Source organism: Somniosus microcephalus, chromosome 28, assembly GCF_052327205.1.
Source record: "Somniosus microcephalus isolate GS21.2 chromosome 28, FLI_Smic_1.0, whole genome shotgun sequence".
NCBI lineage: Eukaryota > Metazoa > Chordata > Chondrichthyes > Squaliformes > Somniosidae > Somniosus > Somniosus microcephalus.
In genome coordinates, this window is record NC_141014.1 from 39,304,982 (window position 1) to 39,319,559 (window position 14,578).

Here is a 14,578-nt window from a genome sequence, read left to right on the forward strand (position 1 = left end):
ACCACACCTGGAGTACTGTGTGCAGTTTTGGTCTCCTTACCTAAGAAAGGATATACTTGCCATAGAGGGAGTGCAGCGAAGGTTCACCAGACTGATTCCTGGGATGGCAGGACTGTCGTATGAGGAGAGATTGGGTCAACTAGGCCTGTATTCACTAGAGTTTAGAAGAATGTGAGGGGATCTCATTGAAACGTATAAAATTCTGACAGGGCTAGGCAGACTGGATGCAGGGAGGATGTTTCCCCTGGCTGGGGGGTCTAGAACGAGGGGTCACAGTCTCAGGATACGGGGTAGGACATTTAGGACTGAGATGAGGAGAAATTTCTTCACTCAGAGGGTGGTGAACCTGCGGAATTCTCTACCACAGAAGGCTGTGGAGGCCAAGTCACTGAATATATTTAAGAAGGAGATAGATAGATTTCTAGACACAAAAGGCATCAAGGGGTATGGGGAGAGAGTGGGAATATGGGATTGAGATAGAGGATCAGCCATGGCCATATTGAATGGTGGAGCAGGCTCGAAGGGCCGAATGGCTGACTCCTGCTCCTATTTTTCTATGTTTCTATGTTTCTACCCAATTAGTCCCACTCCCCTGGCTCTTTCCCTATTGTCTTGCAGTTTTTTTGCCCATTCAAGTATTTATCCAATTCTCTTTTGAAAGTTACAATTGAATCAGCTTCCACTGTCCTTTCAGGAAGTGCAATCCAGATCATCATAACTCGCTGCATTTAAAAAAAAACATTTTTTCTCGTGTCGCGTCTGGTCTTTTGCCAATCACCTTATAACCTGTGCCCTCTGGCTCCCGACCCTCCAGCCACTGTTTCTCCCTATTTACTCTTAGCAAAACCGTTCTCGCAAAGATTGTGGTCTGCTCGGCCATTCCTCTCGTATCAAACTGCTCTCTTGCCTGGCCCTCGTAGTTTCATTATGGTCAGTGGCCATCCAAACCTTGTTTCTTCTAAGAGATGGCGCTGGCCGCCTCTGGGCAAACCAGTCTTGGAGAGGGGACCTCAAGTAGGCGCTATCCGCATACGCAAAAGGCCGAACTGCTGTTTCCGGTGTGGGTATCGGACGCCTCTTGTTTGTCCTCGTCCAAGATGGCGGGCGGCGCACTTGGCGGTGTACGCGCGCTTTCCTGCCTTGGCTGTCTGCGCAGCTCCAGATAAACGGGCGTCGTGCGGTGCAGTTTCTGGGCCGCAGTTTCCTCGTCTTCCTCAACCCTCCCTCCCTCAACCGTACCTCCAAACCACAATCGTTAGCTTTTAAAATCCAAGCTTCGGGATCCCGTACTCTCCATTCCCTGATTTACCTCATGCCTTTTTTTCTGATCCAACGGGTCACTTTCCCGCTCTGTGGATCTCGGCCTTTCACCTCGGCCTTCTCAATTTAAAAAAAAGAAAAGAATCCGATTAAATCCATTTAGTGATTGGGTTGTTGAAATCGGGAGTTTCCTGAATTCAATTACAAGCTGGTGAATTTTATTGCTTCCCTGCTAGCATCTCATGAAACCCTTGCATTACACATCAGGAGTTAGAACTAACATTGATTTTTCTTTTAATTGTTAGTATTTTAAAGACTGAGTATATTCCACTGATCGCGACCTTAATTCCAAAGCGACAAACACAGAGATCTGTACTTTCTTGGAATCACACAGCACAGAAGGAGGCCATTTGGCCCATCGAGCCTGTGCCGGCTCTTTGAACGAGTTCTCCAATTAGTCCCACTCCCCCCTGCTCTTTCCCCAGAGCCCTGCAAATTTTTCCCCTTCGAGTATTTATCCAATTCCCCTTTTGAAAGTTACTATTGAATCTGCTTCCACCACCCTTTCAGGCAGTGCGTTCCAGATCATCATAATTTGCTGATTAAAAATATTTCTCCTCACCCCCCCCCCCACTCACCCCACGGCTTTTTATGCCAATTATTTTAAATCCGTGTCCTCTGGCTACTGAACCTTCTGTAAGTGGGAACAGTTTCTCCTTAACTATTCTATCAAAACGCCTCTATTAAATCTCACCTTAACCTTCTCTGCTCTAAGGAGAGCAATCCCAGCTTCTCTAGTCTCTCCATGTAACTGATGTCCCTCATCCCTGGTACCATTCTGGTAAATCTCCTTTGCATCCTCTTCAAAGCATCAACATCTAGTGTTTAATGCATTGTGTCAGCTGTGGCTCAGGTGGTAGCAGCCTCTGCCTCTGATTCAGAAGGTCGTGGGTCCAAGTCCCACTCCAGAGACTTGAGCATCAATCAGAGGCTCTCACATCCAGTGTAGTACCTAAGAGTTAGGAATAGGAATAGACCACAGGGCCCTCGAGCCTGCTCCGCCATTCAATAAGATCATGGCTGATCTTCGACCTCAACTCCACTTTCCCGCCCGATCCCCATATCCTTTTATTCCCTTAGTATCCAAAAATCTATCGATCTCTGTCTTGAATATACTCAACGACTGAGCCTCCACAGCCCTCTGGGGTAGAGAATTCCAAAGATTCACCACCCTCTGCGTGAAGAAATTTTTCCTCATCTCAGTCCTAAATGGCCGACCCCTTATTCTGAGACTGTGACCCCTGGTTCTAGACTCCCCAACCAAGGGGAAACATCCTGTCATGGTTGCTGTCACGGGGCCATGTAGACACGGGGCTGTGCTGTCCGGGCGAGGCTGGTTCTGGACCCAAGTGCAGACAGACGAGGCGAGAAGCAGATATGCAGTCTTAAATAACAGTACTTTACTAGAATCACACAGGTAAACAGTTACAAAACATAGGAGCTCAAGACAAGCTACCACATAGGCAAATGGCTAGTCAAGATAGGAACTCAAGACAAGCTATCGTGAGGTAACCGGCTTGTCAAGACTGAGCTCAAGACAAGCTACCACAGGGCAACCGGCTTGTCAAGATAGGAACTCAAGACAAGCTACCATGAGGCAACCAGCTTGTCCAAACTGAGCTCAAGACAAGCTACCACAGGGCAACCGACTTGTCCAAAACTGAGCACCTAGTCAAGACAGAGCACCTTGTCAAGACTGACTCCCTTGTCAGGACTGAGCCCAGAGGGAAGAAACCACAGAACTTAAATACAAGCAAAAACAGGTGAAACCAATAAACCAGATGAAAGGCAGTTAAGTAATAAACAGGAGAAACAAGTAACAATTAACAAAGGGAAACAAACAAGTGACGGTGCCATCTAGGGGTTACTGAAGGAACTGACCGGCACCCTCACACATCCTCCCTGCATCTACCCTGTCAAGCCCTCTCATTCTTCTAAACTCCAGAGAATATAGGCCTAGTCTACTCAACCTCTCCTTATAGGACAATCCCCCCATCCCAGGAATCAATCGAGTGAACCTTTGTTGCACCGCCTCCAAGGCAAGTATATCCTTCCTCAGATAAGGAAACCAAAACTGTGCCCAGTACTCCAGGTGTGGTCTCACCAAGGCCCTGTACAATTGTAGCAAGACTTCCTTACTCTTATACTCCAACCCCCTTGCAATAAAGATAAACATACCATTTGCCTTCCTAATTGCTTGCTGTACCTGCATGTTTAACTTTCAGTGATTCATCTACAAGGACACCCAAATCCCTCTGAACACCAACATTTAATAGTCTTTCATCTTTTAAAAAATATTCTGCTTTTCTATTCTTCCTAACAAAGTGGATAATTTCACATTTCCCTACATTATACTCCATCTGCCACCTTACTGCCCACTCACTCAGTCTATCTATATTCCTTTTCAGCCTCTTTGTGTCCTCCTCACAGCTCACTGACCCACCTAGCTTTGTATCATCAGCAAACTTGGATACATTACACTCGGTCCCTTCCTCTAAGTCATTGATGTAGATTGTAAATAGCTGAGGCCCAAGCACTGATCCTTGTGGTACCTCACTAGTTACAGCCTGCCAACCCAAATATGACCAGTTAATTCCTACTCTTTGTTTTCTGTCCATTAACCAATCCTCTATCCATGCTAATATATTACCCCCAATCTTGTGAGCCCTAATCTTGTGTAACAATCTCGTATGTGGCACCTTATCGAATGCCTTTTGAAAATCCAAATATACTACATCCACTGGTTCCCCTTTATCTACCCTGCTAATTGCAACATCAAAAAAACCTAATAGATTTGTCAAACACAATTGTTGACTTTGCCTAATCATATTATGTTTTGTAAGTGGCCTGTTACCACGTCCCTGATAATAGATTCCAGTATTTCCCCGACGACTGATGTCAGGTTAACTAGCCTATAGTTCCCTGTTTTCGCTCTCCCTCCTTTCATTAACAGCGAGGTTACATTTGCTACCTTCCAATCGGCAGGGACCATTCTAGAATCTAGGGAATTCTGGAAGATGAAAACCAATGCATCCACTATCTCTGTAGCCACCTCTTTTAAAACCCAAGGATGTAGGCCATCAGGTCCAGGGGATTTGTCAGCTTTTAGTCCCATTAATTTCTCAAGTGCTTTTTCTCTACTAATATTAATTACTTTAAGTTCCTCACTCTCATTAGACACTTGGTTCCCTATTATTTCTGAAATGCTTTTTGTGTCTTCTACTGTGAAGACAGATGCAAAATATTTATTTAACATCTCAGCTATTTCCTTATTCCTCATTATAATTTCTCCTGTCTCAGCCTCTAAGGGACCCACATTTACTTTCACTAATCTCTTTTTTAAATACTTGTAGAAGCTCTTGCACCTTGAACCGTGGGAAATGAGGCAGCCAATTTACGCACAGCAAGGTCTCACAAACAGCTATGTGATAATGACCAGAAAATGTTTTTGTTATGTTGGTTGAGGGATAAATATTGGCCAGGACACCAGGGAGAACTCCTCTACTCTTCTTTCAAATAGTGCCACGGGATCTTTTACACCCACCTGAGAGAGCAGACGGGGTTATGGTTTAACGTCTCATGTGAAAGATGGCACCTCCGACAGTGCGGCGCTCCCTCAGTACTGCCCCTCCAATAGTGCGGCGCTCCCTCAGTACTGCCCCTCCGACAGTGCGGCGCTCCCTCAGTACTGCCCCTCCGACAGTGCAGCACTCCCTCAGTACTGCCCCTCTGACAGTGTGGCGCTCCCTCAGTACTGCCCTGTCCGACAGTGCGGCACTTCCTCAGTACTGCCCCTCCCAACAGTGCAGCGCTCCCTCAGTACTGCCCCTCCCGACAGTGCGGCGCTCCCTCAGTACTGCACTGGGAGTGTCGGCCTGGATTTTGTGCTCAAGTCTCCAGAGTGGGACTCAAACCCAAGACATTCTGACTCCGAGGCGAGAGCGCTGCCCACTGAGCCACAGCTGACACACAAATGGGCTGAGACCCTTCCAATTCGTACCCAAATGCCAATTCTTCATGAGCTCCACAATGCGGGGGATTGAAGACCGGCCTTCTGTTGCCACAGGAGGTGCCTTAACACCTTGCGTCAAGTCAAACCTTGCTGCTGCTCGCGACTGTCAGGAAAGTGTTTAAAAAATATAAAAGTCGATTTAACACACCTGCAGTGAGTGCTGCAAACGGTGTCATTTTAAAGCATTTTCCCCATTGATTCTGTGCCCCAGGACTAAGTGGATCTTGAATTTATTGCTGGCACTAGTCTTGTGCCTTTGTGGGCTGGAGTGTCTGACGGTTATGCTATTTATATTCCGCTACAGCTCTCAGACGTTGGACATCAGACAACTCTCTTTAGGCTTCTCCCTAACTATATTCCGATTAAGGTTGCATTCAACAAAAATTATGTAGGCACTTAATGATCGCACTGAGCTAATGAGATCATTTACATACAACACCACTTCTCTCGTGTCTCTGTTATTTCTCTCTTGTTTCGGTTCAATTTAGCACCTTTGCTTTCTTTATTATTTAGTTCCCTTTTAGATTGGGCTTTCTCTCTTTTTTTTGTCTGCTCCACCTCCTGTTCTTTTCCGCTGCCCCCCTTTCATATTTTACTCTCTCTTAAAGGGGCCACTGGCTTCCTGGGGGGGCGGTGGGGGGAATGCGTTTGGTAAATCTTTGCCCCCCCCCCAGCCTTGGCGTTTGAGGGCGGGAGTCGAGGCCAGAAGAGCAATGGAACCGCGCTCGAGCGCTGCTTCCTGACTCTGTAATGGCCACTGGGCTTGTGTCTGGCCGTCGCACTTTTCACGATGGTCACAGAACGGTACAGCACAGGAGGAGGCCATTCGGCCCGTCGTGCCTGTGCCGGCTCTTTGGTCGAGCTCTCCAACTAGTTTCATTCCACCCCGCAGCCCTGCAATTTTTCTCCCCATGGAGTATTTACCCAATTCCTCTTTTTGAAAGTTACTATTGAATCTGCTCCCACCGCCCTTTCAGGCAGCGCGTTCCAGATCACAACAACTCGCTGCGTAAAAAATAAAATTCTCCTCTCTTCCCCACTCTGTGCTTCTGACAATTGTCTTAAGTCCGTGTCCTCTGCTCCCTTTTAAGAACAAGCAACTGTGTGTGAGTGGTTTTTTTTTCAACAAAGAACCTTTTCAGGTGCTCCCTTTTAAGAACAAGCAACTGTGTGTGAGTGTTTTTTTTTTCAACAAAGAACCTTTTCAGGTGAAGAGATTAATCTTTTTGTGCGCGTCGGGCTGTGTCGGTTTAGTTCTGTTCCTTAACCCCAGCTCCTCACTTGGTTCGAGCACGTCAGCATGCTCGTCATCCTTCTCAACTGTGTCACCTTGGGAATGTACCAACCTTGTGAAGACATGGACTGTTCCACTGACAGATGTAGGATATTGCAGGTAGGAAACCTTAACTTCTTTCCTTTGGAATAACTCGTACAGGAAACTCTTTTAACCGGCACCTAAATAACCGGAAATCTCTCTTAACTGGCAAAATTCAGGAGTAGGTTCAGGTAAGTTTTACTTTATATTAGTGGCCGTGTAACCGGGATTCCTGGATCTGTGGCCGTGTACGGGGCTCTGGCACCTTAGTAAGTATACCTCTCTGTAATCCGGACTTCTTGATCAACCGGCACCACGCCGGCCCCGTCGGTGCCGGATACAAAAGAGTTTCCTGTACATGAAAATAACCTGTGTCCTTGCAAAGCTCCCCCTGCCGCCTGCCCCCGAAGCTTGGACCGCCAGCTGGTGTTGCACTAAGATTGGGTCTAACTCCCATCCCTCTCTGGTGAGTTGAGGAACTCCAGATACTTTCAGTGGGCCCGTGTTGAGGAGGAGGAGGAAGAGGGCAAACAATCAGTCTTTGCTCTTATTTCTATGAAGTCAGCCCCCCTCTGGAAAGTGTGTTCTTGTGTCTGGACATCAGGCAAGAACAGGATGTGGTGCACCCTAAAAAAAATAACAACAGATTGTCGCGGCAGGCTGGATGGAACATTTTTCCATTGAGCCCGTACTATCCTCCAGGGACATGTTTGCAAAGGTCACAGCAGAATGCAGGCAAGATTTTGGGTAAAAGGATTGTTCCTCCTGGGGCTTAGCTGATCACCCGCGAGGGTTCAGGGAGGAACTTTGTTGACAAGGGATTACTGATTTGCCTCCTGGTCTCCTGTGGGGGTTTTTTTGACTCTCCCCAGGGGGTGAGGATTGGGGAGGAAAAGTGAGGACAGGGGGGTGGGGATAGGATGGATCCAGTAAGAATTGGGGCAACTGTGCATGGACCAGATGGCTTTTGTGTCCTGAGTGCATAGCATCTCTAACAAGTTGCATTTATGCAGCGCCTTTAATGCAGTGAACCGTCCCAAGGCGCTTCACAGGAGCGAGTACCAAACAAATTTGACACCGAGCCTCATAAGGAGATATTAGGACAGATGACCAAAAGCTTGGGTCAAAGAGGTTGGTTTTAAGGAGCATCTTAAAGGAGGAGAGAGGTGGAAAGGTTTAAGGAGGGAATTCCAGAGGCTGGGGTCCAGGCAGCTGAAGACACGGCCACCAATGGTGGATGATGGAAATCGGGGGGAGGCCAGAATTGGAGAAGCGCGGCGATCTTGGAGCGGTGGTGGGGCTGGAGGGGGTCACGGAGATAGGGGGATCACTTAAACCAGGTCAAATTAAACCAACTGTTGCCTTTCAGGCTTTCGACGACTTCATCTTCATTTTCTTTGCCATGGAGATGGTGGTCAAGATGGTTGCCTTGGGGATTATCGGGAAGAAGTGTTACCTTGGTGACACGTGGAATCGGTTGGATTTCTTCATCGTGATGTCCGGGTAAGTGCGAGGCGAGCTGAAGGAATGTCAGCCCTTAATGTCGAAAACAAAATGCAAATTAGCAATTAGATGAACATGGCAATTATGTCTAACGGGCTGGTGACAGTCGAGAGTGTAAATGTAAAATTAGATGTCGCACCGTTTTTAAGCCTTTCACTCCCTCCCTCCCTCTCTCCTGTTTTTGCATTTAAGCTGCATTATCGGGTGAAATATATTGGTACAATTCCCCAAGATTTTCTCACAGGCCGTCCTTCAAAGACATTGGACGAGAAACATGACTGTGAAATAATGTTGGCTGAGAGATGATCTCAGCACCGCACGATGTTGATCCATATTCTGCTTTATTAACCCATAAAATTCTCTGCTCATCACGGTGAGGGACGTTAGTGTCAGGAATGGAACACTGTCAATTTCAGGATAGAAGTTTCAGCATCCAACACTCCCAGGGCAGGTACAGCGCGGGTTAGATACAGAGTAAAGCTCCCTCTACACTGTCCCCATCAAACACTCCCAGGGCAGGTACAGCGCGGGTTAGATACAGAGTAAAGCTCCCTCTACACTGTCCCATCAAACACTCCCAGGGCAGGTACAGCGCGGGTTAGATACAGAGTAAAGCTCCCTCTACACTGTCCCATCAAACACTCCCAGGGCAGGTACAGCACGGGTTAGATACAGAGTAAAGCTTCCTATACACTGTCTCATCAAACACTCCCAGGACAGGTACAGCATGGGTTAGATACAGAGTAAAGCTCCCTCTACACTGTCCCATCAAACACTCCCAGGGCAGGTACAGCACGGGTTAGATACAGAGTAAAGCTCCCTCTACACTGTCCCATCAAACACTCCCAGAGCAGGTACAGCACGGGTTAGATACAGAGTAAAGCTCCCTCTACACTGTCCCATCAAACACTCCCAGGGCAGGTACAGCACGGGTTAGATACAGAGTAAAGCTCCCTCTACACTGTCCCATCAAACACTCCCAGGGCAGGTACAGCACGGGTTAGATACAGAGTAAAGCTCCCTCTACACTGTCCCATCAAACACTCCCAGGGCAGGTACAGCACGGGTTAGATACAGAGTAAAGCTCTCTCTACACAGTCCCATCAAACACTCTCAGGGCAGGTACAGCACGGGTTAGATACAGAGTAAAGCTCCCTCTACACTGTCCCATCAAACACTCCCAGGGCAGGTACAGCGCGGGTTAGATACAGAGTAAAGCTCCCTCTACACTGTCCCATCAAACACTCCCAGGGCAGGCACAGCACAGGTTAGATACAGAGTAACGCTCCCTCTACACTGTCCCATCAAACACTCCCAGGGCAGGCACCGCACAGGTTAGATACAGAGTAAAGCTCCCTCTGCACTGTCCCATCAAACACTCCCAGGGCAGGTACAGCACGGGTTAGATACAGAGTAAAGCTCCCTCTACACTATCCCATCAAACACTCCCAGGGCAGGTACAGCACGGTTTAGATACAGAGTACAGCTCTCTCTACCCTGTCCCATCAAACACTCCCAGGGCAGGTGCAGCACGGGTTAGATCCAGAGTAAAGCTCCCTCTACACTGTCCCATCAAACACTCCCAGGGCAGGTACAGCACGGGTTACATCCAGAGTAAAGCTCCCTCTACACTGTCCCATCAAACACTCCCAGGGCAGGTACAGCACAGGTTAGATACAGAGTAAAGCTCCCTCTACACTGTCCCATCAAACACTCCCAGGGCAGGTACAGCACGGGTTAGATACAGAGTAAAGCTCCCTCTGCACTGTCCCATCAAACACTCCCAGGGCAGGTACAGCATGGGTTAGATACAGAGTAAAGCTCCCTCTACACTGTCCCACCAAACACTCCCAGGGCAGATATAGCACGGGTTAGATACAGAGTAAAGCTCTCTCTGCACTGTCCCATCAAACACTCCCAGGGCAGGTACAGCATGGGTTAGATACAGAGTAAAGCTCCCTCTGCACTGTCCCATCAAACACTCCCAGGGCAGGTACAGCACGGATTAGATACAGAGTAAAGCTCCGTCTACACTGTCCCATCAAACACTCCCAGGGCAGGTACAGCACGGGTTAGATACAGAGTAAAGCTCCCTCTACACTGTCCCATCAAACACTCCCAGGGCAGGTACAGCACGGGTTAGATACAGAGTAAAGCTCCCTCTACACTGTCCCATCAAACACTCCCAGGGCAGGTACAGCACGGGTTAGATACAGAGTAAAGCTCCCTCTACACTGTCCCATCAAACACTCCCAGGGCAGGTACAGCACGGTTTAGATACAGAGTAAAGCTCCCTCTACACTGTCCCATCAAACGCTCCCAGGGCAGGTACAGCACGGGTTAGATACAGAGTAAAGCTCCCTCTACACTGTCCCATCAAACACTCCCAGGGCAGGTACAGCACGGTTTAGATACAGAGTAATGCTCCCTCTACACTGTCCCATCAAACACTCCCAGGCCAGGTACAGCACAGGTTAGATACAGAGTAAAGCTCCCTCTACACTGTCCCATCAAACACTCCCAGGCCAGGTACAGCACAGGTTAGATACAGAGTAAAGCTCCCTCTACACTGTCCCATCAAACACTCCCAGGGCAGGTACAGCACGGGTTAGATACAGAGTAAAGCTCCCTCTACACTGTCCCATCAAACACTCCCAGGGCAGGTACAGCACGGGTTAGATACAGAGTAAAGCTCCCTCTACACTGTCCCGTCAAACACTCCCAGGGCAGGTACAGTACGGGTTAGATACAGAGTAAAGCTCCCTCTACACTGTCCCATCAAACACTCCCAGGGCAGGTACAGTACGGGTTAGATACAGAGTAAAGCTCCCTCTACACTGTCCCATCAAACACTCCCAGGGCAGGTACAGCACGGGTTAGATACAGAGTAAAGCTCCCTCTACACTGTCCCACCAAACACTCCCAGGGCAGATATAGCACGGGTTAGATACAGAGTAAAGCTCTCTCTGCACTGTCCCATCAAACACTCCCAGGGCAGGTACAGCATGGGTTAGATACAGAGTAAAGCTCCCTCTGCACTGTCCCATCAAACACTCCCAGGGCAGGTACAGCACGGATTAGATACAGAGTAAAGCTCCGTCTACACTGTCCCATCAAACACTCCCAGGGCAGGTACAGCACGGGTTAGATACAGAGTAAAGCTCCCTCTACACTGTCCCATCAAACACTCCCAGGGCAGGTACAGCACGGGTTAGATACAGAGTAAAGCTCCCTCTACACTGTCCCATCAAACACTCCCAGGGCAGGTACAGCACGGGTTAGATACAGAGTAAAGCTCCCTCTACACTGTCCCATCAAACACTCCCAGGGCAGGTACAGCACGGTTTAGATACAGAGTAAAGCTCCCTCTACACTGTCCCATCAAACGCTCCCAGGGCAGGTACAGCACGGGTTAGATACAGAGTAAAGCTCCCTCTACACTGTCCCATCAAACACTCCCAGGGCAGGTACAGCACGGTTTAGATACAGAGTAATGCTCCCTCTACACTGTCCCATCAAACACTCCCAGGCCAGGTACAGCACAGGTTAGATACAGAGTAAAGCTCCCTCTACACTGTCCCATCAAACACTCCCAGGCCAGGTACAGCACAGGTTAGATACAGAGTAAAGCTCCCTCTACACTGTCCCATCAAACACTCCCAGGGCAGGTACAGCACGGGTTAGATACAGAGTAAAGCTCCCTCTACACTGTCCCATCAAACACTCCCAGGGCAGGTACAGCACGGGTTAGATACAGAGTAAAGCTCCCTCTACACTGTCCCGTCAAACACTCCCAGGGCAGGTACAGTACGGGTTAGATACAGAGTAAAGCTCCCTCTACACTGTCCCATCAAACACTCCCAGGGCAGGTACAGTACGGGTTAGATACAGAGTAAAGCTCCCTCTACACTGTCCCATCAAACACTCCCAGGGCAGGTACAGCACGGGTTAGATACAGAGTAAAGCTCCCTCTACACTGTCCCATCAAACACTCCCAGGGCGGGTACAGCACGGGTTAGATACAGAGTAAAGCTCCCTCTACACTGTCCCATCAAACACTCCCAGGGCAGGTACAGCACGGGTTAGATACAGAGTAAAGCTCCCTCTACACTGTCCCATCAAACACTCCCAGGGCAGGTACAGCACGGGTTAGATACAGAGTAACGCTCCCTCTACACTGTCCCATCAAACACTCCCAGGGCAGGTACAGCACGGGTTAGATACAGAGTAAAGCTTCCTATACACTGTCTCATCAAACACTCCCAGGACAGGTACAGCATGGGTTAGATACAGAGTAAAGCTCCCTCTACACTGTCCCATCAAACACTCCCAGGGCAGGTACAGCACGGGTTAGATACAGAGTAAAGCTCCCTCTACACTGTCCCATCAAACACTCCCAGGGCGGGTACAGCACGGGTTAGATACAGAGTAAAGCTCCCTCTACACTGTCCCATCAAACACTCCCAGGGCAGGTACAGCACGGGTTAGATACAGAGTAAAGCTCACTCTACACTGTCGCATCAAACACTCCCAGGGCCGGTACAGCACGGGTTAGATACAGAGTAAAGCTCCTTCTACACTGTCCCATCAAACACTCCCAGGGCAGGTACAGCACGGGTTAGATACAGAGTAACGCTCCCTCTACACTGTCCCATCAAACACTCCCAGGGCAGGTACAGCACGGGTTAGATACAGAGTAAAGCTCCCTCTACACTGTCCCATCAAACACTCCCAGGGCAGGTACAGTACGGGTTAGATACAGAGTAAAGCTCCCTCCACACTGTCCCAACAAACCTACCCAATTCTGATTGAGTTGGAGGAGTGGACAATCAGTAAGGAAAGAGGATAATACTAAAGAAAGCTGGAGAAACAGAGAGAGGCAATGATAAACTAAAGCTACTTTACAATCAGTTCTTTAATAACGGCAGGGACAGAGACAGGTGAACCCACGATAGAACAAGAAAGAGAGACGGCATTCAAACAAAGATATGGTCAGACACAGAGGCATAGAGACAGCCCAACACAGCCACCGAGAAAGACAGCAAAGCAGACAGAGAGATGGAATTGCAGCCCAGAGATTGAGAGAGAAGGCAGTGCAGGTGAAATGGAGAGAGAGCAATAGACAGGTGGAGATAGAGGCCGTCAGGGAAGAACAGATAAATATTAACAGAGTAAGATGCAGGAATTCAGAAGCAAAATACTGCACATGCTGGAAATCTGAAAAATGCTGGACACACTCAGGCAGCATCTGTGGGGAGAGAAACTGAGTTAACATCTCGGTTCGACCTTGGAAGTTGACTTTGTTTCTCTCCCCACAGAAGATCTAGGAATTCATGTTTCATATCAGTTTGAGAGTGAAAATCCCAAACTAATCACACTGCCCCGCTCTCTCCCCATAGCCCTGTATCAATCCCAAACTAATCCCACTGCCCCGCTCTCTCCCCATAGCCCTGTATCAATCCCAAACTAATCCCACTGCCCCACTCTCTCCCCACAGCCCTGTATCAATCCCAAACTAATCCCACTGCCCCGCTCTCTCCCCATAGCCCTGTATCAACCCCCAAACTAATCCCACTGCCCCACTCTCTCCCCATAGCCCTGTATCAATCCCAAACTAATCCCACTGCCCCGCTCTCTCCCCATCGCCCTGTATCAATCCCAAACTAATCCCACTGCCCCGCTCTCTCCCCACAGCCCTGTATCAATCCCAAACTAATCCCACTGCCCCGCTCTCTCCCCATAGCCCTGTATCAATCCCAAACTAATCACACTGCCCCGCTCTCTCCCCATAGCCCTGTATCAATCCCAAACTAATCCCACTGCCCCGCTCTCTCCCCATAGCCCTATATCAATCCCAAACTAATCCCAGTGCCCCGCTCTATCCACATAGCCCTGTATCAATCCCAAACTAATCCCACTGCCCCGCTCTCTCCCCATAGCCCTGTATCAATCCCAAACTAATCCCACTGTCCCGCTCTCTCCCCATAGCCCTGTATCAATCCCAAACTAATCCCACTGCCCCGCTCTCTCCCCATAGCCCTGTATCAATCCCCAAACTAATCCCACTGCCCCGCTCTCTCCCCATAGCCCTGTATCAATCCCCAAACTAATCCCACTGCCCCGCTCTCTCCCCATAGACCTGTATCAATCCTAAAGCAATTGGACTCCGCTCCCTGGGTGAGGGAGGGGAAACAAAAGGAAAGCAGCCAAGACTTCTGCTCCTGGTCACTATCCAGGGACTGACCCCCCCCTCTTCCCCCACCTCCCCCCCCCCCACAACCCTCATGAACAGGGTGGTCAGTTGAGAACACGATCTGGGTCGACTGCAATGCAACGTGCTTCAAAAAGCTGACGTAAGGCACTGTTGGCACGGGCACATTGAAGGATGGATACTGTAAAGTCTGTGGGTTGTTTAGTTAATTAATGCA

At 48.9% G+C, this 14,578-nt stretch overlaps 1 protein-coding gene across 1 annotated transcript in view; it reads left to right on the forward strand.

The window, feature by feature from the left end:
* Window positions 1-965: 965 nt before the first annotated feature.
* LOC147099632 (voltage-dependent T-type calcium channel subunit alpha-1I-like) overlaps window positions 966-14,578 on the forward strand; it is a 259,865-nt gene continuing 246,252 nt past the window's right edge. The window contains exons 1-3 of the mRNA XM_085969212.1: window positions 966-1,064; window positions 6,606-6,725; window positions 8,017-8,150. Coding sequence (XP_085825338.1) covers window positions 966-1,064; window positions 6,606-6,725; window positions 8,017-8,150 — 353 coding nt within the window. The remainder of the gene's footprint in view (window positions 1,065-6,605; window positions 6,726-8,016; window positions 8,151-14,578) is intronic.